Source organism: Dipodomys spectabilis, unplaced genomic scaffold, assembly GCF_019054845.1.
Source record: "Dipodomys spectabilis isolate Male_0828 unplaced genomic scaffold, ASM1905484v1 ptg000043l, whole genome shotgun sequence".
NCBI classification, from domain to species: Eukaryota; Metazoa; Chordata; class Mammalia; order Rodentia; family Heteromyidae; genus Dipodomys; species Dipodomys spectabilis.
This window is the reverse complement of record NW_024870720.1, coordinates 16,436,324-16,457,417: the sequence shown is the minus strand read 5'-3', so window position 1 is coordinate 16,457,417 and position 21,094 is coordinate 16,436,324. Positions and strand designations below refer to the sequence as shown.

Below are 21,094 nucleotides of genomic sequence, written 5' to 3'. Positions count from 1 at the left end.
AGAAGTATATTGTTCTCATTATATCTACAACTTTTAATGAGATCTTTTCTTAAGTAGATTGTTAAAATTTTCTCTTACCCATAGTTTTTGATGACTAACTCATAAATAATAAAATTTATTATACTATGTCCCCCTGGGTCCACTAAAGGATGGAAGCTAATTGAGCCAACACACACACACACACACACACACACACACACAAACACCACACACACACACACACACACACACACACACACACACACACACACACACACAGAAAACAGCTTTCATGGTTCTCTGATTTGCATTTCTCCATTCTCATTCTCCTGAACATTCTGCAGCAGAAGGCCAGTCCTGAGAAGGTATCTAAGTCAGTTACCAAACTTGGCCCCAAATTTCTGGGTTTTTGACAAATGTGCCCATTTAACAGAATGTTTTAGTCAACCTTAGTTTATCAAATTGCTGAATACTTACAATATGCTTCTTCTGAACTATAATCATTGCTCATCAGTGATGATTTCTGCCCGTTAAAAAACAATATTCCAATGGTTCATGACTGTAATCCTAACTACTCAGGAGGCTGACATCTGAGGATCGTGGTTCAAAGCCAGCTTGGGCAGGAAAGTCTGTTAGACTCTTATCTCCAATTAATCACAGAAAAAGCCAGAAATGGCACTGTGGCTCAAGTGGTAGCGTACTAGTCTTGAGCAAAAGGAGCCCAAAGATAGCACCCAGGCCCAGAATTCAAGTCCCAGGACCATCAAAAGACAAAGCAAAACATTACCTCCCCCACCCACAAATAAAAACCAACCAGTGTTCCAGCCAGGCACCAGTGGCTCATGCCTGTAACCTAGCTACTCAGGAGGCTAAGATCTAAGGATCATGGTTCAAAGCCAGGTCAGGGAGGAAAGTCCATGAGACTCTTATTGCCAATTAATCACAGAAAAAGCCAGAAGTGGAGCTGTGGCTCAGGTGATAGAGTGCTAGCCTTTAGCAAAAGAAGCTCAGGGACAGTGCTGAGTCCCAGAGTTAAAGCCCCAGTACCAGCAAACAAAAATCAGGATTCCAACATCAGTAGAGAACATAATGTGGTGCATGTGGATAAGAAGGCCCATTTCTCCTAGCTTCACATTTTGCCATTTTTGCATTGAATGCTCTCATAAATCCTATTATTTCACTTTTTTTTGTCGGTTGTGGGGCTTGAACTCTGGGCCTGAGCACTATCCCTCAGCTCAAGGCTAGTGCTCTACCATTTGAACCACAGTGCCACTTCTGGCTTTTTCTGTTTATGTGGTGCTAAGGAATCAAACCCTACCACTGAGCCATCTTCTCAGCCCCAATCATTATTTCATTTTTAAGGCTCAATTCACATGTTTACTTGATTTTCTGATGACACTGAGCAGTATATATACATGGGCAAGGGGCGAGCTTAAAAGCAGACACATCACTTGCTTCCCAAAGTCAAGAAGGGGTTTCCAAGAAGAGCTCCATCTAACAAGAGACTTCCTTGTATTATATAATAATATCTCAGAATGGTCTCATCACTTCTAATGCCATACTTCCTGATCGTCCAAGAAGACACGAGTATAGACAGACATGCTACTTTGGCCACACTAACTTGTTTTTTCTGTATCAGAACCACAATGATGAACCCAAAGCAACTCCTAAGTATTTCTACCTAATCAAGCATTGCAAATCAATGCTCGCTGATTTTTTTTTCTTTCTAAGAAGTATTTTAATCATCTCAAGAACCCTAAAGCAAATATAACACACAGGAAATAAATTGGCATTTGGGGAAAGAGAAAGTTGAAAGAGAAATAGAAAATAGAAATCAATGAAAGAAAGATGAGAAGTGAAGAATTTAGGGAGCCAAAGGGAGATAGGAACAAGAGATAAAGGATAAATTCCAGTGTGTATTGCAGGTACACACCCAAGTGAGGCAGGAGGCTGCTTCAGTCCAAGACTTCTGTTTTTTTTTTTGTTGTTGTTTTTTGGGTTTTTTTGGGTCTGGTCGTGGGGCCTGAACTCTGGGCCTGGTTACTGTCCCTCGCTCTTCAGCTCAAGGCTAGCGCTCTACCACTTGAGCCACAGCACCACTTCCGGCTTTTTTCTTTTTGCATATGTGGTGCTGAGGAATCGAACCCAGGGCCTCATGCATGCAAGGCAAGCGCTCTACCACTGAGCCACCTTCCCAGCCCATGAGCCACCTTCCCAGCTCCAGTCCAGGACTTTGAGACAAGTCTGGACAACAAAGAAGATCCCTTCCTGAAATCAACAAACGAATGAATGAATAAACAAATGCAGGAGAAAAGAATCAATATGAGGAAGACATAGAGGATGGTTATTCAATAAGGACATCTACATTCAGAATATTACCATTTGGAGAGAAGAGCAATCATAAAGAGCTATTTATCTAATTTCCTGATAGGGAGCAGGGTACGAAGAACTTTAGGGAATACTGATGGCCTCTGACCCCTAGTCCTCTCCAGATCTGATGCTAACTCCACTGCAAAGGAGATAGTCAGGCCACTCACTTCCCAGAGCAGCAGAGCAATGAATTGTGAGTTTAGACCAAGAATAGATCTGTGACAATCTACAACTAGCAACTATAGGAAAAAACTGCATCTGAATCAGGATTAAGTAGATAGGTTTAGGCCCTACAAAAGAAAGAAATTATCTGGATAAAAGAACAGACCAGAGTGGATAATTTGACAAAAAAAAAAACAATAAAATCAACTGAAAAACTACTACAACAGAAGATGTTAGTAAGTTTGAGGAAGTATGGATTGAAGGCCTCCATTAACAACAACAAACAGAAGCTGTGATTAATGAGTAGACCTCAAGAGTAATATCAGCCAACACAATACAATTCCTAGGAATAAACATAACAAGGATATGAAGAAATACAGGCCCAAAACTTCAAGGCCAGGTATAGTAGTGCATGCCTACAGTTCTAGCATGTGGGGATCTTAGGTGGGAAGATGGCTTAAGTCTAGGAATTCACCAAGACAAGCTTGGGTGACACAGCAAGACTTTGTCTCTAAAGAAATAAAACAAACCAACAAATTACCAAAAAAAAAAGTAAATGTCAAATGACCAAATGGAAAAGCACATCTGACCTTAGATAGAAAATTTTGAGGTCCTAAAGATGTCAGTCTGGGGCTGGGGTGTGGCTCAGGTAGAATACTGCTTGACTAGCATCTAGGAGCTCCTGAATTCAATCCTTGGTACAACAGAATAAACAATAAGATGTCATTTTTCTTAACCTTGAAGTAAAATAAAATCCCAATCAAAGAACAGTGAGGAAAGATCTGAAAAAGAAGACTAAGAAGGAAAACTAGCCCTACTAGACATCAAGATGCTCCATAGATTTCCAGTAATTAAAACAATATGAAACAACTACATGTTGACTGATCAATGGAGTAGAATAGAAAGCTCAGACACTGGACCAAATACACTGGGAATTTGACATAGGATAAAAATGGTATCTGGGAAGTGGCGCTGTAGCTCAAGTGGTAGAGCGCTCGCCTTGAGCTGAAGAGCTTAGGGACAACGCCCAGGCCCAGAGTTCAAGCCCCACGACCGACAAAAAAAAAAAAAAAAAAAAAAAAAATGGTATCTGAAGTCAGTAGAGAGAAGACAGACATTTAATACATGTGGTTGGGACAGCTAGAGAGCTAACGGGAGGAAGCAAAGTGGAATCATATGCATGTCCCAATGGGGCAAAGATTGAGATGTCAAAAATAAAGCACTGTAAAAAAATGAAGCAAGCTGGTGCTTGCCTCTGATGGAAGAACATGCCATTTATGAGGTAGGCTTCCAGAAAAATCTAGTTTATATCTGAAAGCACCTGAATCTCCATCAATTTACAGGAAATCCAGATTGGAGACTATAAAAACCATGCCACAGGTTACAATCAGCAAAATCCAGACTGTAGGTGACTCAATAATGGTGGTATATTTAACAACAACAACTACTACAACAAGCTGGGTATTTCTTACAGGTTCATTCCAGTAATCCTAGCTAATGAGGGGGCTGAGATCTGAGGATTGCAAAGGCAGTGCAGACGGAAAAGTCTGTGAGACTCTTATCTCCAATTAACTACTAGAAAACTGGAAGTGGAGCTGTGGCTCAAATTGGTAGAGACCTAAAGACACAGCAACTTAGTCCAAGTTGATATATCAGCTTCTGCAGCAATCTCTACTTAAAAGCTTTTACTGTTGGCATTACAAGATTTACTTGTTGTTTTGTTTTTAGTTGGCTATTTTTACAGTCTTTCTATCTTCGTTTAATATTTCAGTAGATAATAATGCCTACAAATGAAAAAGTTTAAATGTAAAAAAGTATAAATTCCCACACTATCTCTCATGCCAGTTCTGGTCCCCTGAGACATTTACTGATCTTGGTTTTATATTAATTCTCTCTGGATACTTCCTATCTACTTATAAGAAAGTATTAATCTGCATTCCTTTTTTCCCTTATAACAAACATATATTGTGGCCATACTGTCCTTGTGACTTTGCAGTTGTGTCCCAATGTATTTTCCTGACTGTGGTCTTGCCCTTTTCCATCTGCACTCTATTTAGCTGCTGGGTGGTTAGTCGAAAAAGCAGATCTGATCAGGCTTAAAAACCATTCCTGCCATGCACCAGTGGTGGCTTACACCTGTAATCCCAAGCTACTCAGGTGACTGAGATCTGAGGATGGTAGTTTGAAGCCAGCCCAGTCAGAGCTTATCTCCACTAAACTACCAAAAGGGCTGGAAGTGGAGCTGTGGTTCAAGCACTAGAGTGATAACCTTGAGCAAAAGAAGCTAAGGGACAGAGCCTAGGCTCTGAGTTCAAGCCCTAGGACTGGCACAAAACTAACCAAATAACAACAGCAACTAAAAATTGCTTGTCTCCTCTTACCTACAGGATCAGGTTCAACTTGATGGCCTGGCACAGCATTCAATATCTTTCCCTATCTAGCCCTAACCTACCAGTTCCCTGGAATTTGATCTGTTACCCCTTGCCACAGACCTACAGAGCAACTAGACTGATGGCTGGCTGGATTCTAAAGACTCTCAAGACCCCTTTCTTTTTAGTCCATGGTTACATCTCTGCCTGGAATGTTTTCCCCTTCCTCTGTCTAGTGAGTTTCTATTTTCTGCTTGTCTCTCTAGAGACAGCTAAAATGCTACATTCTTTCAGAAGTCTCCTTCAGCTCCCCCAGGCAAGCTAGCAGGCGCTGTGCTTCTGTAACAGAATGCATCCTACCTTCCACTGTGCCCAAAATAGGATGTATGGCACTATCATACTCTTAACTGCTCATCAGCATTTCACACATAAATAATCATGCTTTACAACCAACCTAGTCCTTTCTCCAAGAGTCCTAAGTTTAAAGAACAGAATTCCAAAAAAAAAAATCAAAATCCAGGTTTGTAAAAATGAAAAAAGTTGGGCTGGGAATGTGGTTTAGTGGTAGACTGCTTGCCTAGCATGCATAAAGCCCTGAGTTTGTTTCCTCAGTACCACATACACAGAAAAAGCCCAAAGTGGTGCTGTGGCTCAAGTGGTAGAGTGCTAGCCTTGAGCAAAAGAAGCTCAGGGATAGTGCCTAGGCCTGGAGTTCAAGCCCCAGGACTTGCAAAAAAAGAAAGAAAGAAAGAGAGAAAGAGAGAGAGAGAAAGAAAGAAAGAGAAAAAAAAGAAAAAAGTTCCAGTCCAACAAATGTAGCTCATTTTCATTCCAGAGAGTCCTTGAAATCAACATCTTGGATTATTCACAGAGAAGTACACAGTGAGATTTCTTCCAATAGGTCCCAGCAGGCTGAGTCCTTCAAACAGTAATGACATACCCTTAGTACAGGCCAACTAAAACCCTACTGTGACATTCCTCAGTGAGCAGCGTGATACTTCAGAGCTTGTTTATGGAGGGCCAAGAGCTGTCCATTAACAGCAAAGACTTGAAAGCCCACATCCTTCTAATTAGACCCCTGTGTTCATCTTCCAGAAAGCAAAGCACTTCCATCTCCTTGTTTTCTCTTGTGTTTAGGATGATGTGCTCCAGTGGATGCAGGAAGTATTTGTCTTCAGCACTACCCTTGACCAGGAAAAGGACACAGGTGCGGCTGATCAAGGTGTAAAACTGCAAGAAAATCTAGCACTTAGCCCTCCCTGCTTCCCCAGCCAGGTCCCTGCTTATGCCTGTAGGTTGGCTTCTTTCACTCAAATCAACCTCCTTATCTCTTTTCTTGTACTTCTTTCAATAAATGTTCTCAATCAGTGTCCTCATGTTACTTCCCTGTGGTGACATCATACAGCCAGCCTCACTGCATCAAATGATCAGTTAAATTTGCTCAATTCTCTTACCAATACCTTTTACAATGTTGTACATTTGACCACTGACCTTCATTACTGCTATCTGGCTACCATCTTCCTATAAACTGGAAATCCTTAGACATCAGTATTTCAAGCTTAAAGGAAAAAGTACCAGGGGCTGGGAAGGTGGCTCAGTGGTAGAGTGCTTGCCTTGCATGCATGAGGCCCTGGGTTCGATTCCTCAGCACCACATAAGCAGAAAAAGCTGGAAGTGGTGCTGTGACTCAAGTGGTAGAGTGCTAGCCTTGAGCTGAAGAGCTGAGGGACAGCACCCAGGCCCAGAGTTCAAGTCCCACAACTGGCAAAAAGAAAAAGAAAAAAGAAAAGCAAAAGAAAGAAGAAAAAAGTACTAGACAGAGCACCCAATGAACCAATACCTACAATACATTGTAAACAGAAAAATGGATATATTTGTCCAAGATTATATTTGCTGACCAGAATCTGTTTTTTTTCCCCAACATCTAGTTCATTGTTATTTCCATTACATCAAGCTGCTTTCCTTTTATCTCCTTAGTCTTAGATACAATTTCTACATTTGCGTTGTAATTAACTGTGTTCTAGCCCTCCAAATCTTCGCAAGAAGGGTTCCTGTTAACAGGAACTTCCTGAATCATCTTCAGATCCCGCTGTGACATGGACTAGGAATGGTGGCGGGAGCGGGGAGCCCTATGATCATCTTGGATTACATGAGTCCGCCCTCAGTTCACCTGTCACACAGCAGGAGGCCACCCCCTGTGAATCCTTTCATAATGTCCATCAGGAAGTGGTGTTCATGGCAATTAGACCCAGGCTCTGCTGCAGCTACTTGGACAAATATCAGGAAGGATGGCAAATTCATTGCTTGATGTCACAGCCCGAAGTGAATGAAAGAAATAATATTATTACTAAACAGTCTTGTGAGATTCTGCCAGCATCCATCCAAAAACTTTGCAGGGTACACATTATTTCTTTTGGAAGAAAATCCCTGCGTGTTCAAGTTCACATCTGTTATGGGATGAGTTTTGTTTACCTACCCCAACCCTCCAAAGGAAGAAGCCATATTGAGCTCTCACACCCTGTACCTCCGAATGTCACCCCATTATGGAAGTCATCATGGTAAAAATGAAGTCATGAAGATCATAGAAAGAAAATTTAGGCCCAGATACACAGAGAGGGAGCACAAAGCACAGCCTATGAAGGCCAAGGAACATGGGACTACCATGAGCTCTAACAGAACTGGATTCTCCCGCATAGCACTCCCAACAGCCAACCCTGCCAACACCCTGATTTCTGACTGCAAGCCTGCACACCTGGAGACAATCCATCTCTGTCCTTTAAACCACTGAGTGTGGTACTTTGCTATGGCTACCCTAGGAAATGGATACAACATCTGATAAGAGACCAGTGTCCAATAACCTCTGGCCAGTGCTGCCAGGACTCAAGTCCAGGTAAGCAGGGGCTACCTTTGAATGCTATCAGAAAGGACAATCCTAGGTGACTACAGAAATAAAAACCAAGAGCCCTTCCACTTCAGAATCATTTTCTTATCTATACAGTGGCCAATTTAAACAATACTTCACTCCACACACTGTATGAGCATCTTTACAAAACCAGAAAATGATCACACACAGGTATGTACACCATACACGTCACAACATACAACATACTTGCACAGACATACACACAGGGAGTATATGCCTAGATTTAGCCTTGACTAGATCAGAGGGTCCCGCAGTGGCTGGGCCTGTGATTCAGTTCAGCAGATGGATGGGGACAGCTGCTTCTTCAATGTACATCCTTCTTTTCAAAAGATGCTCTGAGTGAATCACAATTAAATTATAGAGCTGTCAAAAAGGGTTATAATTATAGCATTTACTTGCAGTTACCAACCAGACTCACATAGAAGGAAGCAAAGGCTGAAGAGAAAGGACAAAAGCCCACTCTCCACTACCCACCTGGGTAGGAAATCTAGTTGAGGAAAGAGAGAAGATGGCAATTACACGCATAGCCCCTCCTAGCCACAAGGAGAGCCTTCCATTCCAGAGGCCGGAGGGACCGCTAGAGAGCTCTGGGTGACAACTGCTCTGCCTTGCACAGTTAAGACAAAGGTGGGTCAGCAAGGGGGCCAGGACTCACCCACAGTCACAGGCTGTGGAGGAGCTGGGACTGAGTCAAGCACAAGGTGGCTCTTGCCAGGGGACGGAGGCAAGGAAAGTAAAATCAGGACAGGCCCATGGCTTGCTTTGTTCTCACTCTCAGGCGTGAAGCAATTTACAGCAGCTACTTATCATGTGGCAATTCTGGGAAACTTGGAAATGGTCCTCACTTCTCCTAAGACAATGACATAGGTAAAAGAGAAGATTAATCCTCAAATGCCATTTATGTTGTCAATCCTGGCACTAGTCAATAATGCACCCAGCCATCGTAGACCTCCAACCTCAGTATCCAAAAGATAGATTGACGATAGTAATGCTACGTGGTGAGCAAATCCCTTGAATTAAAAAAAAAATTCGAATCAGATGACTAGTTTCAATCAAGCAATCAGACTCAATATATTCTACACTTCCATGGAGGTGAGATATTTTGAGACAGAGTGGGTCTGGCTTAGACTTGTTTCTCAAGAGCTCATACCCTAGTAGATAAGACCAGACACACAGAAAGATAAAGTAAAGCAGAACATTAAATAGAGGGATGTACTATGATGAATCATTAATTCAATTATGCATACCAGTGCAGTAGACTAAATGCTTATGTGTTCCTCAAATTCCAATCTCTCAGATGATGGTTAAGCAGTGGAACTGGCCAGGCACTGGTAGCTAATACCTGTAATCTGCTCAGGAGGCTGAGATCTGAGGATCATGGTTCAAAGCCAGCCCTGGCAAGAAAGCTGGTAAGACTCTTATCTCCATTAACCACCAGAAAACCAGAAGTGGCACTGTGGTTCAAAGTGGTACAGTACTAGCCTTGAGTGAAAAAGCTCAGGGACAGCACCCAGGCCCTGAGTTCAAGCCCCACAACTAACAATGACAAAAAATAAAAAAAGAAATGGAACCTGTGGAGTGATTCATGAGGGTCTGACTCTCTTGAGTGGGATTAGTGCCCTTTAAAGAGGTCATGAGGTCACAATGAGCTATCCATGCCTCTGGCATCATGTAAGCAGGGGCCTTCAATGGGGAAGGGAGGTTCTGAATTGGTCAGCATTTTGATCTTGAACTCCCCAGCCTCCAAAAATGTGAGGAATGAGATTCTGTTGTTTGTAAGCCATGTAGTCTATGATATATTGTGAACTACCCAAATGGTGTAGGACAAGAAGTTCGACATGGAAAAGAAAGTTACCTGATTCTAGATAGTTTCTATCTTTGGTGGTCAGATTTACATGTTTTTTGTTTTAATCCCCTAAGCAGTTAACAGGTCATTCAATTGAACTTCCCTTTCTACTAATCTTGATTGTTCATCTGACAGAATTACAATGTGCATAAGAGGTGGGTAAAGCCCTCTTCGGGGTGTGTCTGTGAGGATGTTTCCAGAGAGGTTTGTCTAAGGGGTGGAGAGATCTGCCTGTGGGTAACTCCACCCAAGAGCTAGGGGCCTAGATGGAGCAAAAGGAAAGGGGGAAGTTCCACAGTGCAGGGATTCTCTCTCTGCTTCCTAGCTGCCATGATATGAGCTGCTCTGTTCTGCTACCTGACAAAAACCTCTGAAATGAAGAGCCAATGTATACTTTCCTTCTTGTTCTTATGAGATATTTGCCACAGAAAAGTCTAACCTCACATTCTGGGATCCCTGTGGTCTATGGTTTATGTAATCAGAACAGGTGCTTGCTGTCCCAAACATGACTAGCATAAAGAGACCCAGACACATTTTAATTTGTTCAATTTTTTTTTTAGAGAGGGGCTCAAACTCCTGGCCTCAAGTAATCCTCCTGGCCCAGGCTCCTGGTTGGCAAAGACTGCATGTACACCCAGATTCAGCTGCACACATATTTTTCTACTTATGATTACTTCTGCACAACTCTTAACACTGTTATTCCTTAAAGAGAATTAAAGAGAATCCAAGCCATGCACCAGTGGCTCACACTTGTAATCCTGGCTACTCAGAAGGCTGAGATCTGAGGATCTAAGTTCAAAGCCAGCCCAGGCAGGAAAGTCTGTGAGACTCTTTTTTTGGGGGGGGGGGGAGTCTGGTCGTGGGGCCTGAACTCTAGGCTTGGGCGCTGTCCCTCAGCTCTTCAGCTCAAGGCTAGCACTCTACCACTTGAGCCACAGCGCCACTTCCGGCTTTTTTCTTTTTGCTTATGTGGTGCTGAGGAATCGAACCCAGGGTCTCAAGCATGCAAGGCAAGCGCTCTACCACTAAGCCACCTTCCCAGCCCCTCTGTGAGACTCTTAACTTCAATTAATCATCAAAAAGCCAGAAGTGAAGCTGTAGCTCAAGTGGTGGAGCACTAGCCTTGAGTAAAAAAGCTCAAGGGCAGCGCCCAGGTCCTGAGATCAAGCCCCAGGACTGGCACAGAAAAATAAATGTTTTTCTTTTTTTCAAAAAGGACACAAATGTTGACTTTTAACAATGCTACCCAATTAGCCTCTTTATAAAGGTTGGTCAATTACATGCTCACTTTCCCAAATCCTTCATTGCACTTAACATCATCACCTTTTTAATGTGTTCCTCATTTGATCTCAAAGCAATATATTTTCATTCACATCCCTTGAATACTTGCTTTTTTAAAAACATGTTTTAGCTATTTTCTTTTCTTTCTTTTTCCCCTTTCTTTCTCCTCCCTTCCTTCCTTCCTTCCTTCCTTTCTTTCTTTCTTTCTTTGTCTCTTTCTTTCTTTCTTTCTTTCTTTCTTTCTTTCTTTCTTTCTTTCTTTCTTTCTTTCTTTCTTTCTTTCTTTCTTTCTTTCTTTCTTTCTTTTTCCTGGGGCCTGAACTCAGGGCCTGGGAACTATCCCTGAGCTTCTTTTGTTCAAGGTTAGCACTCTACCACTTGAGCTACAGTACCACTTCCAGCCTTTTCTGTTTATGTGGTACAGAGGAATTGAACCCAAGGCTTCATGCATGGTAGGCAAGCACTCTATCCCTAAGCCACATTCTCAACCAATTTTGGCTATTTATAAAACTTCTATAAATGTATTCACATCTATTGTCTATTTATCCATGGGCTATTTTCTCTTGTTCACTCTTTTTTTTTTCCACTATTGGGGTTTGGCCTGAGTGCCTCATGCTTGCTGGATGGGCATGCCTTCTGTGCTATCCTGCTCAGCATACTCTCAGACCTCTCTTACTCACTCTTACATATTCACCACCATGTCCTCACACCTGCAAGTAGAAATCCCATCTCTATCCACTCGAGTCGGGAGTCTGCCATCAGCTGAGAGCCCAACATCATCTCAGGACATTGCAGCTTTATGAATTAATGTATCACTTACTGTCTTCACACACAATCACACAGAAGTGAAAGACATCTACTAGCTACAAAGGACCCAGAGTTTGAGGAAGCTCATACAGAAAGAGCATCACACTCACACCCCCAGCCATGAAGTTATTTTCTTCTCTTAAATAATTTCATGTGGAACAGCAGTGAGCACAGCACACTTCAGCATACCACTAAAGAGACAGAGCCATCTCTACACACAGAGGCACAATATGAAAACAAGATACACACCTTCATTGGTCCATAGAAAAATAGCTGGAGATTGCTTAAAAGGTAGAAGGTGCACAAGAAATGGCAAGAGCTTGGCTTCAATGGTGCATGTTAGGCTTTTTCTTTAAATTCACAGATTCTTATTTTACGATAAGTATTTAAAAAGATTAATAATAAAATTAGTGATATTGGTTGCTCAACTTTGGATGCCCTAAAAACACACTGAACTCTGCACTTTAAAAAAAGGGCAAATTTTATGGTATATATGTATATTTTGTCTAACAAAAGGTGCCTTCCTTTTTTCCTTCTCCTTCCCTTCCTTCCTCTTTTTTCCTCCCTCTTTCTTTTCCTTTCTTCTTTCTCTTTCCTTCTTTCTCCTTTTCTCCCTTTCTATCTTCTTGAAACAGGATTCCATTATATTAGGCAGGCTGGTCTTAAATTCCTTAAATTCAAGTTATTACATTCAGTCTCCTTAGATAGGATTAGCATGTACCATCATCATCATGCCTGGCTCTAGACTTGTTATTATTATTTTTTTTGAGGGGGGTCCGGTCGTGGGGCCTGAACTCTGGGCCTGGGCACTGTCCCTCAGCTCTTCAGCTCAAGGCAAGTGCTCTACCACTGAGCCACCTTCCCAGCCCCTTGTTATTATTTTTTAAAGTGAAATTTAATAGCTGAACGACTACTGATTTAATTTGCCACTCCGTGAATGCAAAAGATGCCATTACAATACAGATATACTTATAAGCAAAGGTGGACAAATTAAAGTTAAATGCCTGCTTCATACAATATTGGACCTGAAATTTCAGTGTTTCTTCCAATGTTGACAGTAATTTTGTGGCCTACATTTCATTCAAATGTCTGATTTTTTTGTTTTGTTTTTGCTTTTCTTTGTTGTCTTGGTGGTACTGGGGTTTGAACAAAAGGCTTTATTTTTGCTAGGCAGGTGATCTACTACCTAAGTCATACTCCCACTACATTTCAATTCTCTTTCTTTCAGATAGGGTCTACCGCTTTTGCCTGGAGCTGACCTGGGGTTGCTATTCTACCACCTATGCCTCCCATGTAGCTGGGATTACAGATATAAACCACCACTCCTGGCTCATTTGGTGAGATGGGGTCTCACCAACTTTTAATCTAAGCTGGCTTTGAATGTGATACTCCTGATCTCCACCTCCCAAGTAGCTGGGATTAAAGGCATGAGTTATCATATCTGGCTTCTGATTATCTTCCAAAGGCTTCATAATTTAGGAAGAACATTGTACAGACAACCTTTCAGAAAAGTCTTCCTGCTCTGTCTGCTGTGGGGTGACTGCCCCCCAAATACCAGTCCATTCCAAAGACAGTGAAAGATATCATATTTCAGCTCTCACTGCTGCCTGGTGAGTCTGATTGCTATGACTTTCCCTCCTTTCTAATAGACATTGCTTCTTGTGTTTGTTGGATAGGAAAGTCCTTGACTAAGTGTGACAGGATTATGTGCAGAGGAAGAGGCAGAGCCCCCTAGAGGTCTAAGTGTGTAGTGCAGGGAAGGGCTGGCAAGTGCTGTAGCCACGTGGCTTAGCTTTCACATGTCTATGTGCTTTGCTCTTCAGGTGAGCAGCAGATCATCCAGGTATTTTTGTACATGACAAACAATAGAAAAAGAAAAGGTAGCTCTGTCTCTTTAATTTTGCACCTCCGAGCAGCTGCTCCACACCATTACCATACCTTCCTCACCACTGGTGGTCTCCCTGTGGACATTCTTTGTAAGTTTAGTGTCCTCCGTGGCCATGACTTCTGAACTGTTACTGAAATACAAAGTACAGCATGCAAACATATGAGCACAGTACTGAGAGGGCCTGGCGCTGTACTAGCAATCCTGTGGTTGGTCCTCCACCTTGGTGAATGGGAGAGAGGGAGAAGACAGCGCAGTAGCTCTACGAAAACACTGCAGTGCTGGGCGCTTGTGACTCACGCCTGTAATCATAGCTACTCAAGAGGCTGAGATCTGAGGATTGTGGTTTGATGCCAGCCCAAACAGGAAAGTCTGTGAGACTCTTACCTCCAATCAATTACTCAGAAATAGCCAGAAATGGTACTGTGGCTCAAGTGGTAGTACAAGCCTACCACTAGAGCGCTAGCATAAGGAAGCTCAGGGACAGCGCCCAGGCCCTGAGTTCAAGCCTCGGACTGGAAAAACACAAAACAAAACAATTTTTTAAAAAAAGCAATCAGGCGCTGGAGGCTCACGCCTGCAATCCTAGCTACTCAGGAAGCTGAGATCTCAGGATTGCGGTTCAAAGCCAGCCCGGGCAGGAAAGTCCATAAGACTCTTGTCTCCAATAAACCACCAGAAAACTGGAAGCGGTGCTGTGGCTCAAGGGGTAGAGTGCTTGCGTTTAACTGAAAAACTCAGGGACAGTGCCCAGGCCCAGAGTTCAGGCCCCATGACTGACAAAAAGAAAAGAAAGAAAAGAAAAATACTGCAGTGATAACTGCCTAACACAGTCCAAGACAGCAGCCACTGAGCTCATCCACAGGTCACTGCTGGCCCTTGTCCTGAGCAAGAAAACCCTGTGCTTCCCATTCCTGGAAAGGAAATGCAGGGTTAGTTCATGATGCTTTCTCTTTTATTATTAGCAGAATTGGTACTTATATTGGCTGAAACCACTTTATCCCCAAACTGTATACATGGAATTTAATTGCCAAAGTTACATTCCTCTCACATTTCAAATGTTTTATTTCAAAATGATCTCTAATACCCAAATATTCATGTTTTATTATAGTGCAATTTCTCATAACCCTCTGGGCTAAGTGAGGTTTATAAAAATGAGAAGAATATGTAAAAGCATTTTCTAGTCCTGCATTCTTTTCCCAGTAACTCAAAATTCTTTGCTTATATTCTTTTGTGTGTATATGCTAGTCAATACCAGGGCTTGAACTCAGGCCCTCAATTTCACTTATTTTGCTTGTTGAAGGCTGGTACTCTTGCCATTTGAGCCACACTTCCAGTCCAGCATTTTTCTGGCTAAGAGAGATGAAGTCTCACAGACTCTTCCTCCTGTCTGGATTCAAATCACAATCCTTTGGATCTCAGCCTCTAGAATCACTAGAATAACAGGGCATAGGCCACCAGCGCCTAGCTTAACACAAAACACCACAGCATTAGGGTACTTTCAGTTTTGCTTAATCTGAAAATATCTCTATTCACTATAATTAATTCACTGTAATTAATCAATTTACTATCATAAACTATAATTCAGTTTTGATCTATCTTAGCTAACTCTTTAGCTGCATTATTCTGTACTTGCTAACCTTTAAAATCCTATCGTTACTGAAGAATGGCTATTTCAAAGCTTTGTTACTTTTCTCTTTGGTCCCATGGCCATACTGAAGTGAGTGACACAACATTGCTTCTGGATGCAATTTCCTGGGCTTGACTTAACAAACACCCTTTGTTAGACTGCTCTCATATCATTTACACTTTATGGTAGACCTATTACCACTGTGTGATGTCATAAGGCCTGTGACTACCTTTTACAACCTACCCAGCTAATCGTGGATTAGAGATCCAGTTCACTCTAGAACAGAACACTTTTAAGCATCTCATGCCTAGCCACATTGACTTTTACATTGCCTGTGTTGGTACAAATTCCAATCCATTTAATCCAAGCTATTCAGTACTTACTGAGTGTCTAGGACATCCACAATATCGAACTATGCAAGCACAATAGAAAAAAGGGTATAAGTCATAGCTAATTTTTTTAAAGACCAAATTTGCATTCTATACAGAGGCAGGACAGAGAATGTCTCAGTTCTGGAATATTAGAAAATCACAGGTTTCTTATACGTATCTTTGACTATGTCAACTTGCCTTCCAAGTTTGCAAATGTGTCCCTAAGGTTATGTACATGGCATTGGGCAGACAGCAAGGAGTAGGGAGCAATTTTGTTGAAGAATGATTCTCATAACTTAGTATCTACAACAGAATCTCCATAGACTTGTGTGATTCTCTACTCAGTCTGCATGTTTTCCAGAGGAAATTATATGCTGTGGTGAAATGATCAATTTGGGAACAAAGACCATCTTAGATGCATCATTTGAAGATCTCCATAGTCTACTTCATAGTATACTTTTTTAGTCACCCCTTTTGCACACACCCTTTCTTTTGGCAGGGACTTTGAACTAGGAGGATCAGTGCTGTAAGGCTCAAGAAGGGACTAAGCATGTCACTGGGGGGAGGGGGGAGGAGGGAGGGGCGGGATTCAGCAAATGTGATGGTAATGTGCCAAACAACCTCATAGGTGGAACCCACATTTCTCTGCCCTGCAGGGTGAAAGGAGGCTGAGATTAGTTCATCCCTATCCCCACTTCATGTCAGCAATGAAATCTGTGTGGACTGTCACAGATGATTCATTCCACATTTTGTGAGATAAAGGCTTTTTAGATTCAATGGTTTACTCTGCATACAACAATAACATGGGTCCCCACCTCAGAGCCTTATAAAATGAACTTTCAGACTCAAATCATCTACCACTTAGTCCATCTTTTTTTTTTTCTTGTCTCCATTTTTCTGCTTTGTCTTAGGGTGACCTTCTTCCAGGGAGTCAGCCCACCATCAACCTCCTCAGTTACTGTGTTTCGACTTAGTATTGGTATCCAGTCCCGGTGGGTAGCTATAGTACTGGACAGATGTGCTGACACCTGCCGGGCAGTGGCCATGCTACCATGGTTCAAAGTGAAAACTCCCAGCATAGTGTCACACCTTGAACAAAACCAGGAGCATTACTCTTTCTTCTGAGATCCATAGGCTACATTTATATAGTTAGGAAGGGTTTGAAAACCTTTGAGGGAAGAGGCCTCTACTGGTGTTTGTGGCTATCTCTGCAGCAGATACTAAACAAGCCATCTGCCAGTTACCCATGGATGTGTGTCACAGATGTGTCCTTGTTTTGAGAATTACTGTTCCTTATTAATAATGTCATCAGCGGTGGCCATGGTGCTCCACACAGCTCTCCCTTGAGGGATGCTGGCCTGGCACCGGAAGAACATCAGTCCTGGGGCAAGTACAATCATGGCTGTTTCCAACCCCTAGAATCTTTGGATGTGTTACTTCTCAGGGCAAAGGAAACTCTGCAGATAGGCGGAAAGGAGAAATGTTCAAATGGGAAGATGAGCCTAGATTATCTGGGTAGCTCAATGCAGTCATAAAAGCCCTTAAAAGATGGAGCCACGTGAAGGAAGGGGTGACTTTGTCCAAAAAGAAATGTACTTATTACCTGACCTGTGAAATGGTAAATCCTCTGTAAGTCACCTTTATATTAACAATAAAAATATTTCATAATAATAAAAAAGGAAAAGATGAAGAGATATGGCAATGGAATCATAGAGGGAGAGAGACCCTGGAGAATGCTACCTTGCTGGCTTTGGAGGAGAAGAAAGTGGCCACAAGCCAAGGAAGGCAGGCAGCCGCCAGAAGCCAGAGAAGACAAGGAAAGCGACCAATCCTTCCCCAGAGAATCCAGAAGGAACCACTAACCTTGTTGACTCATTTTAGACTTCTGACCTCTACAACTACAAATTGTATGGTTTTAAGCTACAAAGTCTGTGGTAATTTGTTACGGCAGCACATCCCAAGAAAAGTTATCAGGGTTTCTGTGAACAAATAGTTTAGAGAATATCTCCTCAATGCCTATAAGTTGAGAAGTCTTACAATAATGAATCCTGTTAAACTTTGTTTAAATAAGAATTTTCCAAAAGCCTTTAACTCTGAAAGAATACCTTTGGAACCTTTGTTTAGTGTTATGGTGCCAAGGGACCTATTTTGAGAAACAATGATGGTAATGGAAAGAGATACAGACATCTTTGCAGCTATTCCCCAGACTGAAATTCTGTCCGTTAATGTCATTTGCTAGATCATTTCTGAGTATCCGTTCTGGCTTAATATTGTCACAGGTGTTGGGGTGAGGGTGGAAGGGATAAGATATGAAGACATAAAGGAAAATATCACTGGCTCCAAGGGGGCCAGCCTTTAGTAGAAGATGGGATGATAGATTTACAGAATCTATGATAGGAGATTAAAAAAGTATAATAGGAGATAGATTTCTCAAAAGTCTTAAGCCAAGTAGAGCTTAAACCTCTGTGTATATATGATGGGGGTGTGGGTTGATAGATATGTTTTATAGGAAAAAAAGAGGTCTGAAGTCAACCTGGACAGGAAACGCTTACCTCTAATGAACCAGTAAAAAGCCAAAAGTGAAGCTGTGGCTTCAGCCTTGAGTAAAAAAGTAAAGGACAGAGCCCAAGCCCTGAGTTCAAGCTCCAATACCAGCAAGAAATATATATATATATATGCATAATATATTATGAATACATTACATAATGTACATAGATGCAAATCCTTAATAAAATTCAAGCTCAGTCTTAGGTGTTTTGTTTGAGGGTATTTTTCTTCATGAACTGGACTTTCTATGGCTTTTATTTTATTGAGGCTTGAACTCAGGGCCTGGGCACTCTCCCTGAGCTTTTGTGCTCAAGGCTAGAGCTCTACCACTTTGAGCCACAGCTCCATCTTTGGGTTTCAGGTGGTTAATTGGAGAGAAAAGTCTCATGGACTTCCTGCCTAGGCTTGCTTCCTCCTGAGTAGCTAGGATTACAGGCATGAGCCACCAGTGCTTGGCTTTCTTTGACTTTAAAAAACCCATGCTCCATAATGTTTCCAGGCATCGCTTTCCCTGGGTACTACTTCTGGCCACAGGACATTGTTCGTGGCTCTGAACTTCAAGAATTAATGATTTATCTCAAAGAGCTTAATATTGATTCTGTGTGCATGTGAATAACAATAATAAAAAAAGCTGTGCTTTGACAGGAAATGGTAGAGGAGACCTATGGCTCTGCTGTGTTTGTTGTTGGTTCTGGTGTCCTTGGAAGTAAAAACTATCTTCCTGTTTGTTCTTTGAAAGCTGAGAACTCAAGATTCTTCTCCACAGGAGGCATCTGCAAGCTTGTTCAAATAGTGAATGCATCATGGGAATACAATCTCGGCTGTACTTGAGCCAATTCAGGAAAGAAAGAATTGAAGAAAGAAATAATTTTCAAAAATTGGTTAGAAAAAGGAAGGTTAAAATAGGTGGACTATTAGAAGTAACAAAGTTAACAGAATTTTTTAAAAATTCATTCAGGCTTTAGCAGCTAGGAGAACAGAGGCTATCATTTTCATGTCTACACTTGTCCCTAGGCATGTAGCTCTGTCCACTAGAGCTGCTGCCAAATGGAGTGGTTCTTTTCTAAAGTGACATTCAGGAAAGCAAGGCCAGAATGTAGAGGGCCACCCCGCCCCCACTCCCCGCCCTGCCCCCACCCCTCCCATGGGAAGCATGTTAGCATGTTCCCATAGCACAAGCTCTGGAGATTGTGGGCCCTGGCTTGTCTGGCACACAGCTGCTCATCTTTCCAGAGACTCACATGGCACCTCTGGGATGCCCTCTGGCTCCCCATGGCAATTGTTTACTTTGCCCTCTCTCCTCTCCAGCACTCTGTGCAAAACTCTCTCAACTATCACTAATCACACTCTAGCTGGTTATCTGTTTACACATCTGACTGCAAGTCAGTGAAGTCTACTGCATGGGGCCTGGCCCTCAGTGTCTGCCAGGACTGTGCTGGCCTCCAGGGCTCCCTGGCAGAAAGGATTCCCCAGGTGCCTCCTCCTGGGGAGATACACAGCACAGAGTCACTCCAGAGAGGACAGGAAGGAGGGGGTGACCATGAACCCCTGGATGGATGGCAGGGTCTAATTCCATCTCCTTTGTCCTTAGCATAGGTCTTGCATATAAGAAACTCCACACGGGTTAGTGGAATAAAAGAGAGGGAGGGAGAGAGGAAGGGAAGCAGGGAGGGAATAGGGGAGGGAGGGATACAATGAAGGAGGGAGGGAAGAAGGAGAAGAGAGGCCAGGAGGTAGAGGAAAAGGAAAGGGAAGAGGGAGAGGAATCTCAAAAACCCTCACCCCATGCCCACCATTCCCCCACGCTGCCTATCAGTTACTAGAAAGGGTATATTTTGGGGGTGCCTGGACATGACCTATTGGAGCAGGAAGCTGATGATTTCATTTTAACCAGCCCACAAGACAGTTCATGACAGTCATGCTGTGGTGAGCAGCCACCATTCATCCTGTATTTAGCATGGTGCCCCAGTGACCATAAATAACTGTTCTCCAATTGAAAAGAGACGGACAAATGCCACCTCAACTTCATCCTCGCTCCCAGAGTAGTAGACTAGCTGGCCCTTTGGCTGCCACAAGAGGATTTAAGAAGAATTTTGTTCTCTTCACAACCTTGCTTGCATCCGGTTTCCTTCTCCGTAGCTTCATCTGTGCCAGAGTCTTAGGTTACTTTGGCCAGATGGGGAGAAGGCTCGCATTTCAGGCCTCTGCTGTCTGCCTCCCAGGCCCTCCCTAAGTAGTGGCTTAGTCTCCTTATGGAGGGGAGGGACCAGGGAGGGGGGATGGGCCCCCAGGAGATGACAGTGTAAAGTATTCTTCAAATTTTCATCTTCAACAGCGGGTATCATTTAACTCCCACAGGAGAGACTATGCTTTGTAGTGTAGGCCAGCAATATAATCTCTAGCTCTCCCTGTGCCAAAATATCAGTTACAGGTTCATCTGGATGATTGACGGGATAAACTGAGAGTCCAAACCACCAGAACAATGGCACAAGTCAGGGGTAGGAGGTAAGGTGCCGGAGAGGATTAAGCCCTTATGGTAGAAGTGAAATCAGGTGAAATCAGGATGTCTGCATCCTTGTAGATGAAGTAACCTCATTCCAAACCACCAGTGGTCATATGAAACAATGACAGAGAGGTGGGTTAGACGGGGTTTTCTTCTTGCAGGTAAATATTCCTACGGCACACAGCTCTCCTCACATAGCGAGGGAATGTGTGTGTGAGGGAGGGGGCAATCAATGATTTGTAATTAGAAATAAGTTCTTTATCAGATACAAATTCATACCTCTGGTACAACTCCATTTGTATGGGCTATTTAAGTTAGGTAAATCTACAGAGACAAAGGTGATTGGCAGTTGACAGGCTGAGGGGGAGGGACAAATGGGGAGGACTGTTTCAGAGGTTCAGCCTCTTCTATACAAGATGTA

The 21,094-nt window shown here is 42.6% G+C and overlaps 1 protein-coding gene across 1 annotated transcript in view; it reads right to left on the bottom strand.

Moving 5' to 3' along the window:
• The window catches only part of Cracd (capping protein inhibiting regulator of actin dynamics), a 108,302-nt gene that overhangs the window by 83,745 nt on the left and 3,463 nt on the right, over positions 1-21,094 (bottom strand). Inside the window, exon 2 of the mRNA XM_042678455.1 lies at positions 13,676-13,755. Coding sequence (XP_042534389.1) covers positions 13,676-13,739 — 64 coding nt within the window. The 5' untranslated portion in view covers positions 13,740-13,755. The remainder of the gene's footprint in view (positions 1-13,675; positions 13,756-21,094) is intronic.